This window comes from Pan troglodytes, chromosome 8 (genome assembly GCF_028858775.2).
Source record: "Pan troglodytes isolate AG18354 chromosome 8, NHGRI_mPanTro3-v2.0_pri, whole genome shotgun sequence".
Classification (NCBI taxonomy): domain Eukaryota; kingdom Metazoa; phylum Chordata; class Mammalia; order Primates; family Hominidae; genus Pan; species Pan troglodytes.
In genome coordinates this window covers 122904492-122927196 of record NC_072406.2, presented here as the reverse complement: position 1 = coordinate 122927196, position 22705 = coordinate 122904492, and the positions used below count along the sequence as shown (strand labels likewise).

Here is a 22705-nt window from a genome sequence, read left to right as displayed (position 1 = left end):
TTATAGAAAATTTCAAACATACACAAAAGTAGAGAGAATGGTTTACTGAACCCCGAAGAATCCATTACCCATCTTCAGCCAACAATGATGACTAATCTTGTTGCATTTTGATATGGTTTGGTTCTGTGTCCCCACCCAAATCTCATGTTCAATTGTAATCCCAGATGTTGAAGGTGGGGCCTGGTGGGAGGTGATTGGATCATGTGGGTGGTTTTTAATGGTTTAGCACCATCCCCCAGTACTACTCTTGTGACAGAGTTCTCACGAGATCTGGCTGTTTAAAAGTGTGTAGCACCTCCCTGCTCCCACTCTAACTCCTGCTCTGGCCATGAAAGACATGTCTGCTTCCCCTTTGCCTTCTGCCATGACTGTAAGTTTTCTGAGGCCTCCACAGCCATGTTTCCTATACAGCCTGTGGAACCATGAGCCAATTAAAGCTCTTTTCTTTATAAATTACCCAGTTTCAGGTAGTTCTTTTTTTTTTTTTTTTTTTTTGAGACGGAGTCTCACACTGTGTCCCAGGCTGGAGTGCAGTGGTGCGACCTTGGCTCACTGCAACCTCTGCCTTCTGGGTTCAAGTGATTCTCCTGCCTCAGCTTCCCAAGCATCTGGGATTACAGGTGCCCGCCACCACACCTGGCTAATTTTTGTATTTTTAGTTTAGGTTTCACCATGTTGGTCAGGCTGGTCTTGAACCCCTGACCTCAAGTGATCCGCCCACCTCGGCCTCCCAAAGTGCTGGGATTACAGGCGTGAGCCACCACGGCCTGGCCTCAGGCAGTTCTTTATAGCAGTGTGAGAATGGACTAATACACATCTGTACTCACCACCCTCCTTCCCCACCCCCTATATGATTTTGAAGCAAATGTCAGACATTGTTATCTTTACATCCATTCTGTGATGACAATGATTCCGCTCAACAGCCCCACAAGGACCATCTACCCATCAGAGTTAACACATCTTGCTGCTTTTAAGACAAGGGTGAGATTCCAAGCCCCATGCAGTCCTAGAAAAGTGCTGGCATATTAAGAGGGAGGCACCACCACTAGGAATCTCAACCCAGGAAGAGCAGCCCCAGCCCTGCCCGCACCTGGCTAGGTCACCCTGGGTCAAGGCTTATTGCCGATGGGAAACTCACTTTCTCCACCTGTGAAGGTGGGTTAATGAGGCCCATCTGGCATCCACCAAAAGCCTCAGGGCATGGCAGGCTACACCCGTAAAAGTCACAGAGTGCTTGGCCAACATGAAGGGAGCTGCTGGAAAGTTTCATGCCCTCTGACAACTCCACACCTGTTTTACACACTTCAAGAGTCCTGGGAAGACACTGAAACCATCTAGATGAGCCCAGAACTCATCTGAGCCAGATCCTGTCAAGGCAGCCCTGACTGTTTCAACATTACCAGGCTTTCTAGGCTCGACATCATCACTCACCCGACTCCTGCCTGGAAGCTCTGTCTCTCTTTAGCTAATTCTCCCCTTCTTCAAGGCCTTGTTTAGGAATCTCTTCCCTTTTTCACACCCCTCAGTCACACTGCCTTTTGCCATGGAACTTCTGGTAGCTCCTGTACTTATGCACTCATGTTTAAATCTTGTGTAATTTTGCACAAGAATAATTTGTCTCCCAGTTGGAGAGTGAACTCTTCCCAACTGAGAACCATGTCTTGTATTGCTTTGTAACTATCAGCACATAGAGAAGACTCTCAATCATCTTCCCAACTGAGAGCACCATGGACCATTCACAAGACTGCTTCCCAGGGCCAGAAGCCCTCTCTGTAGCGAGGAGGCTGGCAAGACCAATGGCTCTGAAACCAGGCCCTCTGCCCTCAAAAGCACCTGGGAGTCTCATTCCCACCCGAAGCCTATTGAAGAGAATCTCTGGGCAAGAGGACTCCCCCTACAAAAAATCCCCTGATGACCCTCTGATGAAGTGACTGGGAGACACTGGTTTAAATTATTCCAAGTTCACTTCTGCATCAAAGAGATTATGATTCCATACTTATTGACGAAGTTTCTATAGAACAACCCAGAATATATTCCAATCATCTTGTCCAGGTCTGCAGGAAGAAGGTTACTCACTTTTTATTGTTCCTTCAGATTTTCTCTTTCTTATTCATTTTGCATATTTATTAAACATCTATCAAGTGAAAGGTTCTGCCTCAAATAAGCTGAGGAACTCCCTTGCCACAGGAAGTATATGGGGAGATAAGATATGTGCATGAAGAAATATTCAAGAGAGGAAATGAAAAATACCATAAAATCTCTCCTTTCTCTCCCTATACTTTACCTGGTGAGCAAAAGATAAAGTTAGAGGAGAAAGAGCAATCAGAATTTCTCCCCACCTCTGCAAACCCTGGTGGGACCTCATATGCAGCCCCTTTGGCCCAGAGACACACATGGATACAGTGTTTGCCCTGTACCTTCCCGGTAGCCACTCTCCCTCCTCCTGATAGCAGCTGTTCCTCCCTTATCTTGCTCCAGCCAATCACAGCATGGCCTAGCCCTGGCCAGAGATCAATTCAGGAATGTGCACCTGTGCTAAGCTAGTCCAGTCAGAGCGACTCTCTCTCAAAAGTCTCAGGACTTTTGTGGGAGCTTCTAGGAAAAAACTCTGGCTTTCTCTTGTTGAAGGAAACGGAAGGGGGAGAAAGAGCTGCTGAGGTCACTGTAGCCATCATGCCACCTAGAGGAGAGAGCCTGGGCTGCTACGGCCCATCCCAGGGAGCCCCCAGTAAACAAAGCCAAAAGAGCAGAAGGCAGCGTGGAGAGAAACCCAGTCCTAATGAGGGTCTCTGGGTCCTGAATCCAGCCGTACCTGCAGCCAGATCTACTCCTGGACGTTTCATTTACATGCATTCATAAATTCTTTTTTTTTTTTTTTTTTTTTTTGCTTAAGCCAACAGGCTTAATGGAGATGAATTTCTGTTACATGCAGAGAGAGTCGCAGCTGATTCATATCAATATAGGGACCATAAAGCATGCATTACTATGTAGTTGAAACATACATTAAGTTGTTTTCACATCTGTTATTCCATGCGACCTTCACAATGCCTTAAGAGGGAATATGGCAGCTTGGGGAGCAGAAAAGCCCTGCTAAAGATCAGAAAATAATGTGTTCTGCGCCCTTTCTATTCAAAGTGTTCTCCGAGGACCACCAGCAGCAGCATCTCCTGGGACCTTGTTAGAAATACGCAATAACAGCACTACCCTAGATATGCTGAATCAAAGTGAGTTTTCACAACATCACCAAGTGATCTGTATGCACACTGAAGCTTGAGAAGCTCCATTAGAATACTATCTCTGCGGCTTCTTGGCTGGATGACTATAAGCAAATTACCTGATTTCTCAGGTTTTTTTCACGTAGACAACAGAGATCATAATAACACACTATAACAATGCAGCTTTAGTGCAACACCAAAACAGTACTAAGTTTTAATCATAGCTCTTCCAGTAGCTAAATACAATCCTGGGCAAGTTCCTGAACTTCTATTAGCTTCAGATTCCTCATCTGTAAAACTGAGATAATAATACCTGTCTAACAGGACTGATGTCAGGATTAAATAATGTATGTAAACTTCTTTGCCCCAGAGTACCGGGACTCAATTAAAGGTATACATTATTGTTATTGTTGTACTCTTATAATTACTGCTATTATACACCCTACACACTTCACAGGGTACGGTGATTACGAGACTGAAAAGATAATATATGAAAAAAATGCTTAAAGCCAAATAACTCAAAGTATAGTCCTTTCCTGATCTGTAAACTGAGGTTCACAGAGGTTAAGCAACTTTTCTAAGCTCACTAAAGCAGGAAGCGGTAGAGCCCAGGCTGACATCACCATCTTCCAATCTAGGATAGGTCACATGGTTGTCAGTGGTTCTTTGTTTATTTGCTTTTTCTCCCACCAGACTGAGCTCCTCGCCAGCTTGCTACTTCTACCTCCATGGCACCTGGCCCAGTTCCACCCACGGTGAGCACTCAGTGCACATTTGCTGAAAGCAAAACTCGACCATCTGACCTCTTTAACCCATGTTTTTTGCACCACCCCAAACTATCTCCCTCAGGAAGGTATTGCTATGCTTTGGTACTTTAATTTAAGAAGCCAATTACTGCGTTAATCCTAATTAGAAACTTATGACAACATCTCATTTGGAGACCAAAGCTCTACTGGGAACTTAGTGTAGAAATTCAATTCTAGCCCCCAGGGAAGAATCCAGGAGACCAGGAACTTTGGTTGGATATAGAATGGGGTGGGATGCTTACTTGTCTGAAAGAAGCAATATGCTTTTATTAGGAAAAAAAAAAAAAAGCCAGGTTCTGCCTGAAGGAGAGCTGTTAGTGAAGGAATTTCAGAGGCAATGATGCAAGCAAAGCAGATTCAGGACTCTGGAAGCTGGTTGACACAGTGCCCATCTACACATGGAGACTTGTCAGAATGCCAGTCCTAGCCAGAAACATCCACTAAGCCTTTGTCTTCTAACTTCAACCTTGAAGGTGGATTAAGGCCTGTGGGTCTTAGACAAAATGGACCCTAAGTCAATGTGGAATGAGCTAAAGTGAACAGGAAAATCCCTATTAAATGGAACAGTAGAAAGCACAAAATAAGAGGGTAGATTCAAACACAAATACAGCATTAATTACAAGAAATCCAAATAGACTAAGTGCTCCAGTTAAGAGAACTCCTGCAAACCAATAAGAAGACACAATGCAAAAGAAAAGCATGGGCAGATGACCTGAAAAGAAACAGCCCATCAGAGAAGATCCAGATGGAACAGCCAACAAACAGATGAAAAAGTGCTTAACCTCCATGCGCAATTAGGGGAATAAAATATAAAACTGTCATAAACTGGCCAGGCACGGTGGTTCATGCCTGTAATCCCAGCACTTTGGGAGGCTGAGGCGGGCAGATCATAAGGTCAGGATATTGAGACCATCCTGGCCAACATGGTGAAACCCTGTCTCTATTAAAATACAAAAAAAAAAAAGGAGCCAGGCATGGTGGTGTGTGCCTGTAGTCCCAGCTACTCGGGAGGTGGGGAAGGAGAATTGCTTGAACCTGGGAGGTGGAGATTGCAGTGAGCCAAAATTGCACCACTGCGCTCCAGCCTGGTGACAGAGCAAGACTCCATCTCAAAAACAAAACAAAACAAAACTGTGATAAACCATGATACTCTCTCAAGACAGGCAAAAATTTAAAAGTTGGACAAGACAATGTGTTAGCAAGTATGTGGACCATTGAAAATTTTTTTTTTTTTTTGAGACGGAGTTTCACTTTTGTTGCCCAGGCTAGAGTGCAGTGGCACAATCTTGGCTCACTGCAACCTCTGCCTCCCAGGTTCAAGCGATTCTCCTGCCTCAGCCTCCCGAGTAGCTGAGATTACAGGCGCCTGCCACCACGCCCGGCTAATTTTTGTATTTTTAGTACAGACGGGGTTTCACCATGTTGGCCAGGCTGGTCTTGAACCCCTGACCTTGTGATCCACCCACCTTGGTCTCCCAAAGTGCTGGGATTACAGGGGTGAGCCACCACGCCCGTCCGAAAACTCTAATACACTACTAGTAGGAGTATAAATTTGGGACAACTAATTTTGGAAAGAGCTTGCTATCATCTAGGAAAGTTGAGGTAAGCATGCCTTATGATGCAGCTATCTCAATCTTAGTTATGTATGTACCTCTAGTTATATGCTCAAGTGCATATATACCAGGATGACATGTTTGAGAAGGTTCAGATTAGCCTTGTCCCTAAAACAACTCAAATGTCCATCAACAGTAGAATGGATAAACTGTATAGCCATACAATGGAAATGTATATAACAATGAAAATAAATAGAGATGCCCAACAACATGGATGGCATCATGTTGAATGAAAGAAGCAAGATCTGTAAGAACACAGCATGATTCCATTTATATAAAGTTCAAAAACAGGCAAAACTAAACCATAATGTTTAGGGAGGCATATACAGGTGATAGAACTATAAGGAAAAGCACAGATATGATTATCACTGAAGTCAGGAGAGTAAAGAGGGAGGGGTTGAACAGGAGGAGGGACTCACGGGAGCTTCTGGATGCTGTCCATATTCTATTTCTTGACTTTGGTGGTGGTTTTATGGGATTTGTGAGATCTCACCCATTATTACTTTTTAAACCATACAATATATAATCAGCCATTTTTCTGTGTGTTCTGTTATACTTCACAATAAAACAAAAAAGAAGGAAAGAAAAGAAAGAAACGTAGATCAGCTAAAACAAAAGCAAACCCTGGTTTGGAACTATTTGAATGCATCCCTGAGTTCTGACAGTGGCCAATTCAGCCAAGGGCTGCTTAGAAGGACTTCTACGAGGCTTAAGACGTAAATATGAAGGAGAGAGAAGAGAACAAGAGATCAAGGGGGTGACAGAAGAAGAAAATGTTACTGAAGGTCTGTATAGGTAGGGAAGGTTGTATTCAAGTGTTTATGCCTGGAACTCTCAGCACCTTTCCCTTCTGACTTCCTCCTTTAAAAGTTCCCCTGTGAACATCTTCTTCTGGAAAACTTTCCTTGGCTCCCAGGTAGTCTCAGGCATCTCTTTGCACTTTGTATTTACCTCAAGAGCACTTTTCTTGCCATGCTGCAATGGTTTGCCTCGAGATCCTCAAAGGCAGTGTGTCATTTCTGAATCTTTTCCTATCCTCTCCTTTCCACCAGCGTTTAGGTCAGTGCCTAACACGGAGGAGAAACTCATCTGGTGCTTGTTGAATGACTGAATGAGCAAGATAATGCTTTACCTTGAGCTGCAATTCCTTGTATCTCTTGGACATCCGAATGAGCAACTTCTCACCATTGATCACAGCAGATTTTTCTTGATAATACTGGACCATGGCCTGCGCAGCTTCTGTGTAAGCCATCTCTAAAAAGGCCTAAGAAAGAAAGGAAGAACACTCATTGGACTTGACTTTAATGGTCTTAAACAAGATTCAGCACAAGGCATGATTCCATGTCTATGAAGTTCAAGAACAGGCAAAACTGATCAATGGTGACAGGAGTTAGCATTGAGCTTCTCTCTCAGGTGGGGATGGGGTATTGATGGAGAAGAAGCATAAGGAAACCTGACATTCTGGAAATGCTCTGTATCTTTACCTGGGTGTTAATTATATGGGTGTACACATGTAACCGATTAATGGAATTGTACGCTTAGGATGAGTGTACATTATGCACTGTAGAGTATGTGTTTAATGCCTCACTTAAAAGGAAAAAAAGTCAGCACAAGGAAGAGATCTCTTTGATCCCATCTGTTCAAAGAGACCTTTTTATAAACATCGCCAAAAGAACTCATTATAAGATGGCCCTTTCCTGATCCCCAGGGTTACCAGACATTGTTATTAATTATGTATGTCGTCCTGGGCTACATCATGCCATGGAATCCCTCTGAGATGGAAGAGCCCACTAACCCACATTTCCCTGGAGGGGCAGTTGCATATGTGGCCTTGAGCTGATCCCTATAAAACTTGCTATCTGGTGGTGATGGTGACAGCAAGAGACACAAGTTTGGTTATCTGAGTTCTTACTTTCCTTATAAAAAAATTCAGGAACTCACAAACCCCTAGGCTTGAAGGAAGGCCATGTTGTTGTGAGTTAAAGAAAAAGGAAAACTTCCCGATTATGTTTCCACAGCATCTTTCTTCTTTATTTAACTGCTCTGATAAAACACAGAGAAATGGGCTTTTCCACTCAACCTGTGTCTACTGAGAGTTCCAAAGAGACTGTTTTGACTGTGCATCAGTTTACCCCAGTAGTTGGTGTGGTGAATTTGTTGCTGCTATTGTTTTTTGGATTTGTTTGGTTTGTACTATACTGACAATATACTGATCCTGATTCCTCAATGCTGCAGGGGAAAAGGGGTCGGTGACAGGGAAGCCCTCACTGTGAGCCCCTAACTCTCTCATTTCCTTAAACTAAATGATCTAAACAAGCTCATTCCCTTCCTTCTCTCATATTTATTTCTGAATTTCAGATGCACAGCTTTTCTCCATGCTGTCATAGTCTATGGCATTAGCGTGGGCGACTAAGAAGTCAAGATTCTTTAGGGTTTTATTTCACATTCTGCCACCCAGATTTCTCAGTGCCTTTTTCCTGATAAACATTTTAGCACCTCTAGCTCTCACTTGTCAAATGGGAATAATACTAATCTAGGGACTCTCACCACATCAATGTTACAAGCTGAATTCTGTGCATTTATCCAAAATAGAATTTCTGAGAAGTAGGAACAGAGACAAGTGAGTAGTCTCACTCCAGGTTGATGGAGAGAGATAGCTTAATGACCTGATGTGGCTATGAGTCTCCAAAGTTCAGCCTTCTTTAAGAAAAGAATTTTTCCTATGCCTGTTCCTCCGATTCATAAAGTAAAAATATTCATTAAAAGATAAAATATTCTGATTTCTGACTGTTGGGAGTATAAACTCCCCACCTGACTTTAGAAATGAAGACAAAGGTACTCCATCCCAAAGGGCTCAGTCAACTCCTACAGGTTAAGGATTCTTAGTTCCTTAGACTTACTAAGCATCCATCCATTCTCACACTCCTACTCTCCTGCTGTGAGACAAAGGGCCTCACCTGCTGACATCAAGGACCAGGAAAAATACCTAGTCCCAAGTTCTTGGCTGGCTCCAAATCCAGGCCATCAGATAGGATAGGCTTAGAGGATAAGATTATAATTAGCTCAGGGGGTTGACAACACAGTGGAGAGATTCAAGTCCATAGATTTTTATTTTGGGTGCCAATTACCCTTTCTGTGTGAATGAGCACCTCATTCCAAAGCATCTCCTCTCACCTCTAGGCAATTCACAAAGGCCTGTACCTATCACTAGAAGGATAGAGTGAAACTAGGGGAAACAAAAAAACATCACCAGCAAAAACATCTATGCCATGCCAACAGAAGGCCAGCTACGGCATCGCCTCTTTATGTTAAGAATGGCTTCTTTCAAAAATTATATCGTTCCCTTTCACTAATGTGTGGTCTGTGGCATACACACTGGAGTGAAAGTACCCAGACCTACCTGATTAGTCGACTTCATGAGGATGTAATTAGTGACCTTTCCAAAGGGCAGCCCCAGGTTAATGACGTCATTCTCAGTGCAGCTTCCTTCAGGGAGATTGCAGATGTGCACCACGCGGCCAGCCCCTTTCCGCTGTGCAAACTAATGGGAACAAAGATCATTAGTGGTATTCAGAAGACGGTTCCCTTTTCCCCTCTCTTCCAGACATTCTTAATGGCTATCTTTCCCCTAAACAATGATTGTAAAACTATAATTTACAAAATTAATGCAGAAAAAATCCATTCACAGATACACATAAAATATCAATTTTATTCTATCTCTTTACAAAAGGATTCATAATATATATATTTTTTTGAGACCGGGTCTCACTCCCGTCACCCAGGCTAGAGCGCAGTGGTGCAAACACGGCTTACTGTAGCCTTGACTTCCAGACTCAAGTGATTCTCCCATCTCAGCCTCCCAAGTAGCTGGGACCACAGGCATGCACCACCATGTCATAATAATGTTTTTTATAAGTAGTAACAACGAGGGCTGTGGAGGATATGAGGAAATGCACATATCCATATGTTGCTAGTGGGAGGCTGAGTATCTATAAACTTTTGAGAATATACTTTAGCAATACTAAATAAAACAAAGTATACAGAGCCCATGATCCTGCCATTCCACTCTTAGAAATGTATCCTATAGAAATAATAGCACCCCAATATGTGATGGCTCATGCGCAAGAACATTTATTACAGTAATTTATTAGGTGGCAAAAAATTGGCGGAACAGCCTGAATGTCCAACAATAGGGAAATGTTTGAGTAAATGATGGCTCAATCATAAAATGGAAAACTACATAGCCATGACAAGAAGGAGGTAAATGTGCTGATATAGAATAATTTTTTTTAAGAAGTCAGAGTCTTCCTGTATCACTCAGACTAGAATGCAGTGGCACAATCGTAGCTCACTGCAGCCTTGAACTCCTGGGCTCAAGTCATCCTCCCGACTCAGCCTCCCGAATAGCTGGGACTATTGATGGCTTGAGCCATCACACCCAGCTAATTTTTTAATTTTTATTTTTTGTATAAACAGGGTCTTGCTGTATTGCCCAGGCTAGTCTCGAAATCCTGACCTCAAGTGATTCTCTCACCTTGGTGATACGGAATACTTTTTAAGACAGATCGTTAAGTTAAAAGCAGGTTACCAAGTGGTATGTGTACTATGATGCCATTTTTGGAATACAAAACAAAAATATATGAAAAAAGATAGATGAAGCAAGTGTTGTAAAATTTTGATAATTATTGGAATTGGGCGATGGGTATACAAGGATTAATTATACTGGTCTCTACTGTTCAGTAGGTTTAAAAATTTTTGCAATAAAAAATGCTTAAAGAATATCAGCACATACAGACAAAGGTGTGCAGCATATATATCAACCTGTCAATGTTGGTTATCTTCAGAGAAGCAGAATGGGAAGGCAGTAAGATGAGACATGCTGAACCTTCTTCATATATACGTCATGTTGTTTGACTTACAATTCCAATAAAGAAAAAAGAACATAGAAAGTTTGTGGGAATCTAATACATAAGCATTGATACTCACAGCAAAAACCTGTGGTTTAGGGCAGTGGTTTTCAAAATATTTTTAGCTTGGAGTCCTTTCTTCAAATAAAACTGGTTTATCCCAATGTATTCAACAAATAAAAGAGGAGCTATTCTGGTCAAACCCTGGGGTCCGGCACCCTGGCACGACCCCCACCTGGCAGTCTCAAAGGCACCTCTAAGGAACACAGTCTAGAAGCCAACATTTGGCCCTAATCAAAGCTCCTGGAGGGAGGAAGTGTGTCTGTCTGTTTTGTGCAAACCTTAATCAGCCTGGAATCTCTGGGAGGGTCAAGAATTAGTAACCATAAGCCAACCCAATGTGGAAGAGAAGGATATAATTTTCTGAACCTGAAACACATTCTAATAGCATAGTCTCCATTCGCATAATCACAATTTTCTATGTTAAACTGAACTTCTACATCTAATTACATTTGATGTGGGGCCGACTCTGCTAAGGCAATACCGGGGGAAAGTCTAAGATGTCATCCCTAACAAGGGCTAATACTTGGGTAATTCTACCACGAAAAGCCCTCATTTGTCTCATTTGAGCTGAAAACAATTACAGTCAGTAAGAATTTCCTTTTATGGTTCAGCCCTGAATTGTTGAAGCCCAAGTGCCTCTTTCCGACCTCCCACTCTGCAATGTCCAGAGGTCAAGCACTTTCCCAAAGGGGAGCAAGGATTCAGGCAGCATCCAGAGCAGCTCCTCATCTTCCTAAAGTGCAAATGGACTCTCCATCAGCTAGGAGACTTTGAGTCTGAGCCTGGCTAGTGAGGACTGAACCCTTCTGCAGAAACGAAAGGAGGAGTGCTATTAAGAAGCAGAATCTTTGCCTCCCATTAGTGTGAGTGTTCACTTAAAGATGCAGACACAGCTGAGCTTTCAAGCAGGGCAGAGTGGCTAGTCCTCTGAGCTTATCACAAGGACGGCTGAGGCTAGGCGCTCTGCCTGGTCTCTTAGCGAGACACGTTTCTGCCCCATGTGACTTTGCTGTGGTTGGCCTTTGCTAATGTGTGCTTGGACAATGGAGCAGACACCCAAGGCAGTTCCAGGCCTATCCTGCTCCTGGCCTATCCAGTTGCCTAGTGAACAGGCATGAGGGCCAGTGCCTCTCTCATTGTCTCCTCCAGACTGAAAGGACAACTCAAGAGGCTTTTATTGGAACATAGCACAGCAACTGCTGCTGCTGGGTAGTAGAAAAAACAACCTCGCAGCTGCCAGTCACCAAAGAAGAGAAGCATTCATGCTGAAGATGTCGTTACCAAAGGCACTAAGTGAATAGGTCTCAATTAAAATTTCCAGTCAAATTTTAAAAAGACATCGTCTGAGTTCTTTCTCTTACAAGATTTTAATCAGAAACAGATGCTGGATTTTACCAATTCCCTTGTTGTCATTTATTAAGATAATGAGATTTTTAGTATTCTTTCAGATAATAGTAATTTGGAGCTTTCCAATTATGAGCTACATCAACTGCAAATGGTTATAGGAGTGCCAAGATATTGATCCCTCAGGCTGAAGGCCAAGTTCCTCCAGTGACCATGAGCAGCTTCTTCAGTTAAACCATTTACTTCAGCAGATTATTTTCTAAGTGAGCCATGAAATAAAAATCTTGAGAATCTCTAGGTTAATAGTTGGCTTTTGTGTGGTGTCTGGCTTCAGGGCATGTGGTAAATCCTATCCAGTTAGAAAGATAAATTAATTTTTATGTGTTCTATTCTTTTGCCAATATTTTATTTCATCAAGTTCTTTTCTGCCATTGATCTGAAATATCTTTTGGTTGTTGTTGAACTCCATTTAGGTTCAAAACCATATATGATTCATACAAGATGTAGAATAGTAGCTATTTTCACTCTACTCTATTCTCATTACACTTTACATAAATATGGCTATTATTTGCCCTATGCCCTGTGGGAGATCTGAATCATGAGGGAAAAAGGGAGGGAGCGAAGGAGGAAAGTGAGAAGGGAAACAGGCGGAGTGAGGTCCCTGAGTGGTACATCAAAAGTACAGTTTGTACATCAGGGGCACTGGCAATCCTGAGTGCTCTTGAGCAAGCGTCACCATGCTATGCAGTAATCCCCAACCCGGGCTCTCTTATAAGCCCTTAAAGGTCTTCGAAGGTAATAATACTACAGGAAGCAGGGAGCTAAACATTATTCTTTACATTGAAAAATGCGAGTTGAGATCGTACTTTGAGTTTCTTTATCAATATGGTAATCTGGTGTTAAATTCAATTTGGCCTGAGGATGCCTCCATACTTTGAGTTCTTATGTAAGGAACTGCATTTTAACTTAGCACATCACCTAGGTGAAAGCCTGAAGTAGTGTACTTTTCTAACAAATAGCTGAGTCTCAGCCAATCACAGCAGCCAAGCTTCAGTTAATCACAGGCAGCCAACGATCAGACCACGTTCAAATTAGGCAAATACGGAGCTGTAACCTATCAAGCTGTTTCTGTATCTCGCTTCAGTTTTCTGCCCATAAATGCTGCCTGCCCACGTGGTGCAGCGGAGCTCTCTGAACCTCTTCCGGTTCTGAGGGCTGCCCAATTAAATTAAACTCTGCTAAATTTAATTCATTTACAATTTGTCTTTTAACACTGGTTAGCTCTTAGGCTAATCAGAAAGTCTAATTGGTGTGTCTCTGTCTTTGATTAATAAAAATGGGTCACCAGTTAGTTACTCATTAATACAAGTACTTTGGCAGATAAAATCTTTCCAAATACGAAAATGCGGGACAGTGGCTGCTTGGGGTGGAAGTAAATAATGAAAGGGGACTTGAGCTATAAAAAGCTTGGGACTTTCCAGTGGAAAGAGCATCCTCCTAGAAGACAGAGGGCCTGGGTTCAATCCCCAGCTCAGCCGCTGATTAGGTGCATGACAGAGACAAACTAGTTTCCTTTTCTGAGCCTTAGTTTCCCCACGTCTGGAACGAGGGAGGTGACCTATAGGTCTAAAGTCCTTTCCGGATGTAAAAAATATATATGCTTATGTGGCTCTAAGTTCTAAAATTCCACTCCTCCCAGATGCCTTAACAAGCTAAACCCCAAGAACCAGGATAATGATAGCTTTCTCCAACTGTGCTCAGTATAAACAGGAAACCCATGTCTTTCCCACTCCCTGTTCCAATGAATGTAATGTTTGTCCTCTCTCTCTGTGTAATTGGCTGTTTAACCATGCATCCATTCCCAAGCATGTTCATCTTTCAGACATGTTTGTCTGTGTTGGTGGTAGTCTCATCTTTATAGGACTAAAGATAAGCTCCAAGCAGTGAGCACCTTGTTTATGAATCCTGCAGCTCCATGAATAATTCTGCTGCCACGGTGGCTAGAAAGAGTTGAGAGGATACACAAATGAACTACAGACACCTGGGCCTGGGGCCTCTCTGAGAACAGACTCATGTCAAGTGTGTGTTTTATAGTCACCAGGCACCAGGGTCAGGGCAGTGGGAGAATCAGACAGACCTGAGTCTGTGTCTGCTCCCCCTGTGACTAACTGTGGGCCAGTTACTGAATTTCTCCAAGCCCAAGTTGGCTTGTCTGTAAAACAGGGGTAATAAAAATTGATTCCACAGGACTGCTGAGAAGATGAAATGCCACCATGAATGTACGGTGCTTTGGTGCAATGCCTGGCATTATGCAGGCTCCTGTAAGTAATGTTTATCTCCTTCCTCCACCCAACAGTTAAAGGATGTGTTACAATGATTCTGCATTGGGAAAAAATATTGTTGTGATTATGTAAGAGAAAGTCTGTATTCTTAGGAAATTCATGCTGAAAAAGAAGTGAAGAGGTACAATGTTACCAACCTACTCTAAAAATAATGATTTAGGGGAAAATGCACAGCTGATCAAATGATGGATAGATAGATAGATAGATGGATAGATAGATGGATGGACAGATAGAGGAAGATGCAGAGAAAATGACAAAGCAAATGGGGCAAAATATAAAGGAGTAGTGAAATTAATCTGGACAAAAGTTATATGGGAGTTCCTTATACCTTTTTGGTAACTTTTCTGTAAGTCTGAAATATATTAAAAGTTACCAAAAATAAATTTTAAAAGACATACTGTAGGGGAGAAGGGCAGGTCAAGGTGTTGATGGGCTCTGTCTGCTGAGTGCCAAGGAGCCACACATAAGACAGGTGCACTGAAAACTTCCTAGCAGAGGTCACATCTCTAAGAGAGCTAAGTTGCAGGGGTGTGACTAAAGCCTGAATTACCAAGCTAAAGGGACAATCATCCTTTTTCAGCCTCAGGGAGGCTTTAGCCTGCCTGCAAGCCAGCACTGACCTTGAGTGCCCCCACATGGGATCAGGGGCCTGGGCTGTGCATTTTCACATGCGGGGGCTGCACCTTTAAAACCAGATGGTGCCCCTGATTGTTCATATGGCTGGGTCCCAGACCTCTCAACTGACCCTCAACTCTTTTGTAGCTGGGGAGAAATGCAAAAGAAGCAAACAGACTTGTATACGAAGATTCTAAGACCTTTCATTGCCCCTTGGTGCAGGTAGAAATAGGCTTCACAGATGAGTTCAAATAAGAGGCCCAAGTTCAAATAACTTAGAGTTGCAGTAACAATATGGCTTAGGGCAACAGGCCTGCAGGGTGAGAGAGGTCTCTCAAACTGCCTCCTAGAGCTGCAAAGTGTAGATTCCATCTTCAGTGAACGATTTCTGTGCTCCAGCCTGATCTGTCTCAGATGTGATCTAATGTTATCTGGCACAGAGTCTGTGGGCCTCTGCTGGTTTTGTTCTAAACATGCCTAAGAGCAGATATGGCAAATATTTATCTCTCATGATGTTGATTTATAACCTGTTATGCAGACAGCAAGATGTTGATTTTGAACCTATCATGCAGATAGCAAATGGTTGCAAATTCCGTAGCTATGGATCTTGGCTTAACTTGGAGGGTGGACACAGTTGTCTTTATTGATGCTTTCAAATATTTTATAGAGCATATTAGCTCTGACTCAGAGTGAATTTACTTTTACTGGTAAATCCATAGGATTGCCTACGGATCTTGGACGATTCACCTGTTTAGCAGCTTCAACATCCCTGGAAACTGTAGAGTCACAAAACGTTAAAATTGGGAGGTCATCTGGTCCACGCTGTATATGAGGACACTGAAGCCTCAGAGAAGTTAAGGATCTTAATCTGTGGCCAATTAAACAGTGGCAGATTTGTGATTAAAACTCAGGTGTCACTGAAAAAAACCTATCAATCGCAGACTTGATAAATTAAGGTAAATACAAAAATGAAGTTACAAAATAAGATAGGAACTATTTACATTCTGATGTGGAAAGATGTCTAGAAATCGATTTAAATATATATTGAAAGCTTATGTTAAGTGAAAAAAACAAATTGTGTAACAGATTGTATGACGTTATCTGGTTTGTGCCCAAAAAATTACTTTTACTAATGAAACATGTACACATACACTAGCTAGAGAGATATATACTTATAACAAAAGCATTTAACTTCTGTTTTCTCTGCAAAGTTGACTTTTCTTTTATATTTCTGTTACTGCTAAGATTGTTTACACAATGTTCACACTGCTTTTCCAACAAGAAAAAGTAGGATTTGTAAAAAGAACAAATTCCAAAACAAAACCTACCCAGGTCTCCTGTCTCCTCCTCTTTGCTCTCTTTGAAAAAGCACAAGGTGGCCCCTGCTGGAGGGACAGGAGCAATGACAGAGCTGGAATGGTGGGGAGGCGGCTGGTAGTATATGCCACATCAATTACTAGTCCTCATGCTCAAAGAAGTCAGGAGACCAGAGCACTCTAAGCCATGCATTCAGAGGGCCAGGGCAGACAGACGGTGTTCCAGAAACAGCCAGTAATCAGAGTTGCAGCCTGTGACTTATACCTCTGGCCTTCCACAGACATTTCTATTTTCCTGGGCCTCCATTTCCTTATTTATACAAGTTCCCCAATGTGCAGGGTCTTGGCGAGAAATAAATAATAAAAACGATGTGTATCATCCCAGGTCAGGGTGGCCCATCTGTGACACTGGCACTAAATAAACTCCAAGATGGTTGTGAAAACTGCAAGGTGGCTTTACAGGGACAGACACAGAGAAAGTGCACCTCGGGCAGGTACACGAAAACTACTAACAGGCTGAGAAAGCCCCAAGGCCCCTTCCAGAAACCTGATTACTCTGTTTATGATGACTCAGGCAGCCAAGGAGAAAGTGCCTGGCCTCAAATGGCAGGAGCTTAAGTGAAAGTGAACACCTATCTCTGGGGACCCTAGAGTGGGATGGGAGGGGCTGAGGACAGACACAAATCACCCTACCAACAGCAAACACAGCATACAACTGTCAGTGCAGTGTCCCGTCTCTGTCAAATATAAACACGCGAGCCTGGGCAACATGGCGACACCCTGTCTCTCCAAAAATTAGCTGAGTCTGGTGGCACATGCCTGTAGTCCCAGTTACTTGGAGGCTAAGGTAGGAGGATCGCTTGAGCCCAGGAGGTGGAGATTACAGTAAGCCATGATCACGCCACTGCACTCCAGCCTGGGTGACACAGCGAGACCCTGTCTCAATAAATAAATAAATAAACAATAAAAAGGAAAAGAAAAGAAAATGAGAAAAAAAAACCTAAACAAAAATAAATAAACAAACAAGGTAACGAAACACTCAGACTCCAACACAGGTGGGAGAAGTTTAAATGCAGCCAAGTCTGTCCCCAGAAGGGCTTGGTGGCAGTGGCAGATGGTCTTTGCGGTCCTTTTAGATTTTGTGGCAGTTCGGATATAATCTGAAGGCTCATTTCCAGAGCTCCGTGTCACTTTGGTCTTCTCTTGCTTAAAAACCGGGAGCTTTAGAGGCAGTAACTGCTCTTCGCTCCACAGACATTAGTGATATGATCAGACAGTGGCAGGATCCTGGCTGTTCCTGGTTTTACTCAAAAAAAAGTGTTTCTGAAAAGATGCATGTAAATGGAATCAGACATACAAAGTGCTGGCGCGGGACCAGACCTCACTTGTGGAGGAAAATGGGATCTCTGTGAGGGCTGAAAGGGAGATAACCAGGGAATTTCATTCCCCTCAGTATTTCTTTTCTGTTTGCATTTTCACAATAAGCATAAGTTTTGTAAGCAGAAAAACATTAGAAATGTATATGCAAAAACAACTCACTGGGCATTCATTGGAACCTGGAAAAATATCCTTTGGCAACAGAGTAATCACCCCTTATCTTTGGGGTGATATCTTTGGAGGTCAGTGTTTGTAGGCAGAAAGAAAATCAATAGTTTCTCTGAGGGACTCTTCTGCTACTTAAAGGAGACTTGCAAAGTATTTTTCAAGAGTGGATTAATCATTTCTCCATTTCTCAGCTTGTCTTCAAATGTCAGTGTTCTTGCATTTCAGGTTTTCCTCAAGACAGATACACCTGCATTCAATTCCATATGCTGGCAATGGCAAACCGGGGGACCAGCGTCTGACAGAAGGATGTGAATGAACACCAAGCCACTGACAATGTAGGGGTTGGCTGGGGCAGGCTTTGTCCTTGTCCCTCAGATAGGCTTGGGGAGGCTCATGTCACCAGCAAGATGTCACAGAAGTTATAATGATAAAACCAGACAAATGCTGACTCTCCCCTTCCACTGGGTCTGTAGAAAAAGCCTCCAAACATCTGAGTTCATCTTGGCAGATGCTGTCAGGGTGCAGAAGAATGTGGATATCAGGTGTGGCTGGCCTCTTCATCTCGCTCCATGAGTGGCCAAGGCCAGAGAAGTCCCTGTCACCTGCAACGCAGCCTCGGAACCTCCCAAGCGGCTTGTGGGGTAGGGAGAGGGGGAGGTGAGAGGGGCTTACTAAAGAGAAGGATCACAGCAAGGAAGAGACCCCTCGGATCCTCGCAGAGAGGCTGCAGGGCTTAGTGGTTACAAATGAGGCTTCCAGAGCCAGGCTGCCTAGGTTCAAATCCCACCACCTCCATTTACCAGCTATGTGGCCTCATATAAGGTACTAAGCTTCTCTAGGCCTCAGTTTCCCAACTGTACAATAAGGATAATAATAGTATCCACCTCATGGGGTTGTCTAGAGGACTAAATGAGCTAATACAAAACAAACATGCTAAGAACATATTGAGTACTATATAAATGTTGGCTGTTGTTTTTATTATCATCCTACAATGACTGGGGCTCTCTGTCCCCTCCTAGCTCCCAAAATGTTAGCTCTCTGTCCCCTCCTAGCTCCTCACAGAGAGCTGTCCCCTAGGTCTCTGTCCCCTCCTAGCTCCTAGCAAAATGTTTCCTGTGTTGCTTCTCACCAGGCTCAAGCCAGATAAACTCCCCATCTCTAGGTGTTCGGAGGAAGTGGCACTCAGAGCTTCGAGGAATTAATTAGAATCAACACACAAATCATCAGATAGCTTGTGCTTGCCCACTGGTACGTAATTTAAAAGTACATCCATGGGAACCTCAAAACATCTCTAAGGTGGAGCAAGTGTGACCCTGGGTATTACTAGACAGATTTGTGTAAGGGGAACACTGATACCAAGACTCGGACAAAATCCTATGGCCAGCAGACAGAGCCAGCCTTAGACAGCATGGGTATCCCCCCCACTCTTCACAGCCAAAATGGGTTAAAAGCGCTCATTACTCAAGAACAGCCATGGTTACTTCATATGTACTTGACGGTTCCCAAATCATTGTCCCTGATATTATCTCATCTGATCCTCACAAGGGCAGGACAATACTGGATCTATCCTAAGCCTTGCTCCCACTGTCTGGCGCTGGCCACTGAACCAGAAGCCTGGGCTGCAGAGCTGCATGGGATGTTCTGAGATTTGAGGAATAATCAAAACAATAAATTACACAAGCTGGATGGAAATCCAGTTGTTTACTTTATCTTCCAAAGGCATTATTGTTCCCACTTAAGGAAACAGAGCCTCAGAGAAGTAAAGTGACTTGCCTGGAGACACACAGCAAGTGGCTCCCAAAGTAGGACTTGAACTTAGGTCCCTAGAGCCAAGTCCATAGGAAAGGGTCTCTGGCTCAATGGGCAGCACTGGAGGGTGGGGAAGAGGCCTGGGACAGACTGCAGAATGTCCTGCCTGTGTCTCTCCTCTCCCCATCCACCCCCTTTTATGGAGGGGCTCAGTTAATGCCATCTCTTCCCCGTACCCAGACCCCAGGTTGGAGTCAGTTTACAAGCCCTGGCCCCTGCCCACCTGACACTCAATCCAGCCTCCCCCATCGTGGTCACAGTCCCTCCCCTTCAGTGCCTGGAGTGGGGTCTCAGGGCAGGGTTGTGAGCACAGAGGTGCCTCCATGGCCCACACCCCCATCAGGACACAAGGTCATGTTACCAGGAATCTGACCTCAGAGGACAGGCCTCACTGAATCTAGCCATTGCAGTCTCCTGGGACTGACCCGAAGCTGCCATTGACCTGGGCATGGCTCTGAGCGAGCAGAGTGCAGAGAGGGAAACCACAAAATTCTCTTTCACCAAAATGTGGGCTTCCAGACAGGGGCTCTCTCGAAGCGCTTCTCCTATTCAACATCACAGATCAACACACACAAATAAACAGAAGCCTGGGCTCAGGCAGGCCTCACGTCTCATCACGAACCGCCTCGCTTTTCCGCTTACTCACTCCCCAGAGCCTGAGAGCTGCACTTCACAGCTTACTGGCCTGATGCTTTGCATGCCAACACGTAGAGGGGACAGCACGTGGAGACATGCTCTTGTGAGCTTGTGTTCACTCGCAGGAGAAGAGAGAAAGAGGCTGCAGCAACTCACACCACAAAAGCACAGGCACAGGCTAAGGCACACAAAGAGGTGCCCTCCAGCAGGGTTCAGACAAATGCATTTGTTTTACAGTCAGTTTTCCTCCCACTCCCCTTTCTCCTGCCCAGGGGAGAAGAAGAGGTCAGATGGGGGTGTAGGGTGGTGGCACAAAACAACTGAAACCCCAGAGAGAAGAGGAGCTGTCACCGTTGGTGAAAAAGGAGAGATGAAGCTTAGGAGCTTTGGAGGACGAAAATGTATGTTGCAGAGACAGCAAAACTAAAAACAAACAAAAACATTATACAGCACAAACCAGTTCCTCAAGGGGCCAACAAACGCTACTGGTGCATAGTCCTTACTTTCACACACTTTCTGGTTCAAGCTTCAAAATTACCCTCTCATAGGAAATAATCCACTTCCATAAAACATTAAATAGTCTTAAAAAAACATAAAAAGCTCAAACTTTTTTTTTTCTAAGCCAGCACTGAATGCTAGAAAGTCCAGGAATGCCTTGAATTTTAAGGATTTATGTCTGCTTCTTAAGTCATGTGTTTCAATACTAGATGAACTGGATTAAACAGCTCTTCACTTCTGTCTGGGGTTGTTTTTCTGAATGACACAAAGCCAGATCAGCACCTCTAGGCCCAGACATAGCAGGTGATAGTACAAACGCTTGACGACAACAATGACAATGGAGAAAATGGTTTTTTTGTTTGTTTGTTTTGAGACGGAGTCCCGCTCTGTCACCTGGGCTGGAGTGCAGTGGTGCGATCTCGGCTTACTGCAACCTTTGCCTCCCGCGTTCAAGTGATTCTCTTGCCTCAGCCTCCCAAGTAGCTGGGACTACAGGCATACACCAATCATGAACCAATCTATGGCCAGAAAGTGTGATGATCTCCTTGGCTGCCTGAGTCACATGCTCACCTCACTTCTGGTCATGTCATCTTGGAAACTAGAGAAGTGTAATTCCCAGAGTGGAAAATTGAAGGGTACCAGGTATAAATGGGTCTAGACCTCAAAAGCCAGCCAACTCTCCACTAAAAAAAAGTGTTAACATCCTCCCAGCCTGTGGCATGTCAGGTGCATACTGAGCATGAAGAACACAGTGCTGGGGAAAGCAACAAGCATTTCAGGGTGACTGGCACACAGAGAGGTATTTGAGGCAGGGCATGGTGGCTCACATCTGTAATCCTAGCACTTTGGCCACCTGTAATTCCAGCACTTTGGTTGACCGAGGCAGGAAGATCACTTGGGGCCAGGAGTTCAAGGCTGCAGTGAGATATGATTGCACCATTGCATTCCAGCCTGGCTGTCTCAAATAAACAAACAAATAAATAAACTAATAATCATTTTCATTAATTTCTGGAGAAAATGTTTCCGTACTCACAGTTGTCCCCACAGAAGCCAAAGGAAATGTGGGGCTTGACTGAGCGAATGACCTTGCTGGAATGGGCACGTATGATGTTCCAAGATTTGAGGCATAATCTAAATGATGAATTACACAAAGTCAGTGAAAACCCAGAATGTAACATCAAAAGTCATTATTAGGACACAAGCAGGCATAGAAAACTGAACCTTTCCCCTTCACATATTATTAGTGATTGGCATGATTGTACCTCTGGACATGCTGATAATCAGCAAAGCTTTACGTCTCAAGTATCTCAGAGAATACTGATGGGCCCAGACAGCAGGCCCAATGCATTTTAGTGTCTTGGGATCTGTTTGCTTTCTACATCCATGAGAAGGGGACATCAGGGAAGTCCTGGTTATTAAAGACAGGACATAATGTGCCTGTGGGTAGCCCACGTCCGCTTCAAGCTGCTGACCTGTAGGGCCTTGCTCACCTTCATTCCCAGCAGGGTTATAAACAGCTGTGCTGTTGGGAGAAGCACACAATGTTCCCTCTGCTGAACCAAGTATACACCGGATGCCAGCACTGGAGAGGGCGAGAAAGGGAAACCGGCTCCTTAATAAGCTAAACAAAGAATTAGCATGTGACCCAGAAATTCCACTCGTAGGTGCAGACCCCCAAATAGTTGAAAACAGGTGTTCAAACAAAAACTGTCCCCAAACGTTCCTAGCAGCCCTATTCACAATAGTCAAAAGGTGGAAACAATCCAAATGTCCATCAAAAGATGAATGGATAAACAAGAATGTGATATATACATGTAATAGAATATTGTTCAGTCATAGAAAGATTGTACATATTACAACATGGATGGATGTACCTTGAAAATGTTATGCTAAGTAAAAAAGAAAAAGCCAGTCACCAAAGGCCACATATCATATGATTCCATTTTACAGAAATGTACAGAACAGGCAAATCCATAGAGACAGAAGGCAGATTGGT

General features: G+C 43.6%; 1 protein-coding gene across 2 annotated transcripts in view; it reads right to left on the bottom strand.

Annotated features, from left to right (window-relative positions):
* The window catches only part of RBM20 (RNA binding motif protein 20), a 192846-nt gene that overhangs the window by 32845 nt on the left and 137296 nt on the right, over nt 1–22705 (bottom strand). For both annotated transcript variants that reach the window (XM_508032.8, XM_054659887.2), the window contains exons 4-7: nt 22200–22291; nt 21743–21840; nt 9035–9175; nt 6767–6898 (exon numbers count right to left, since the gene is read on the bottom strand). In XM_508032.8, coding sequence (XP_508032.5) covers nt 6767–6898; nt 9035–9175; nt 21743–21840; nt 22200–22291 — 463 coding nt within the window. The remainder of the gene's footprint in view (nt 1–6766; nt 6899–9034; nt 9176–21742; nt 21841–22199; nt 22292–22705) is intronic.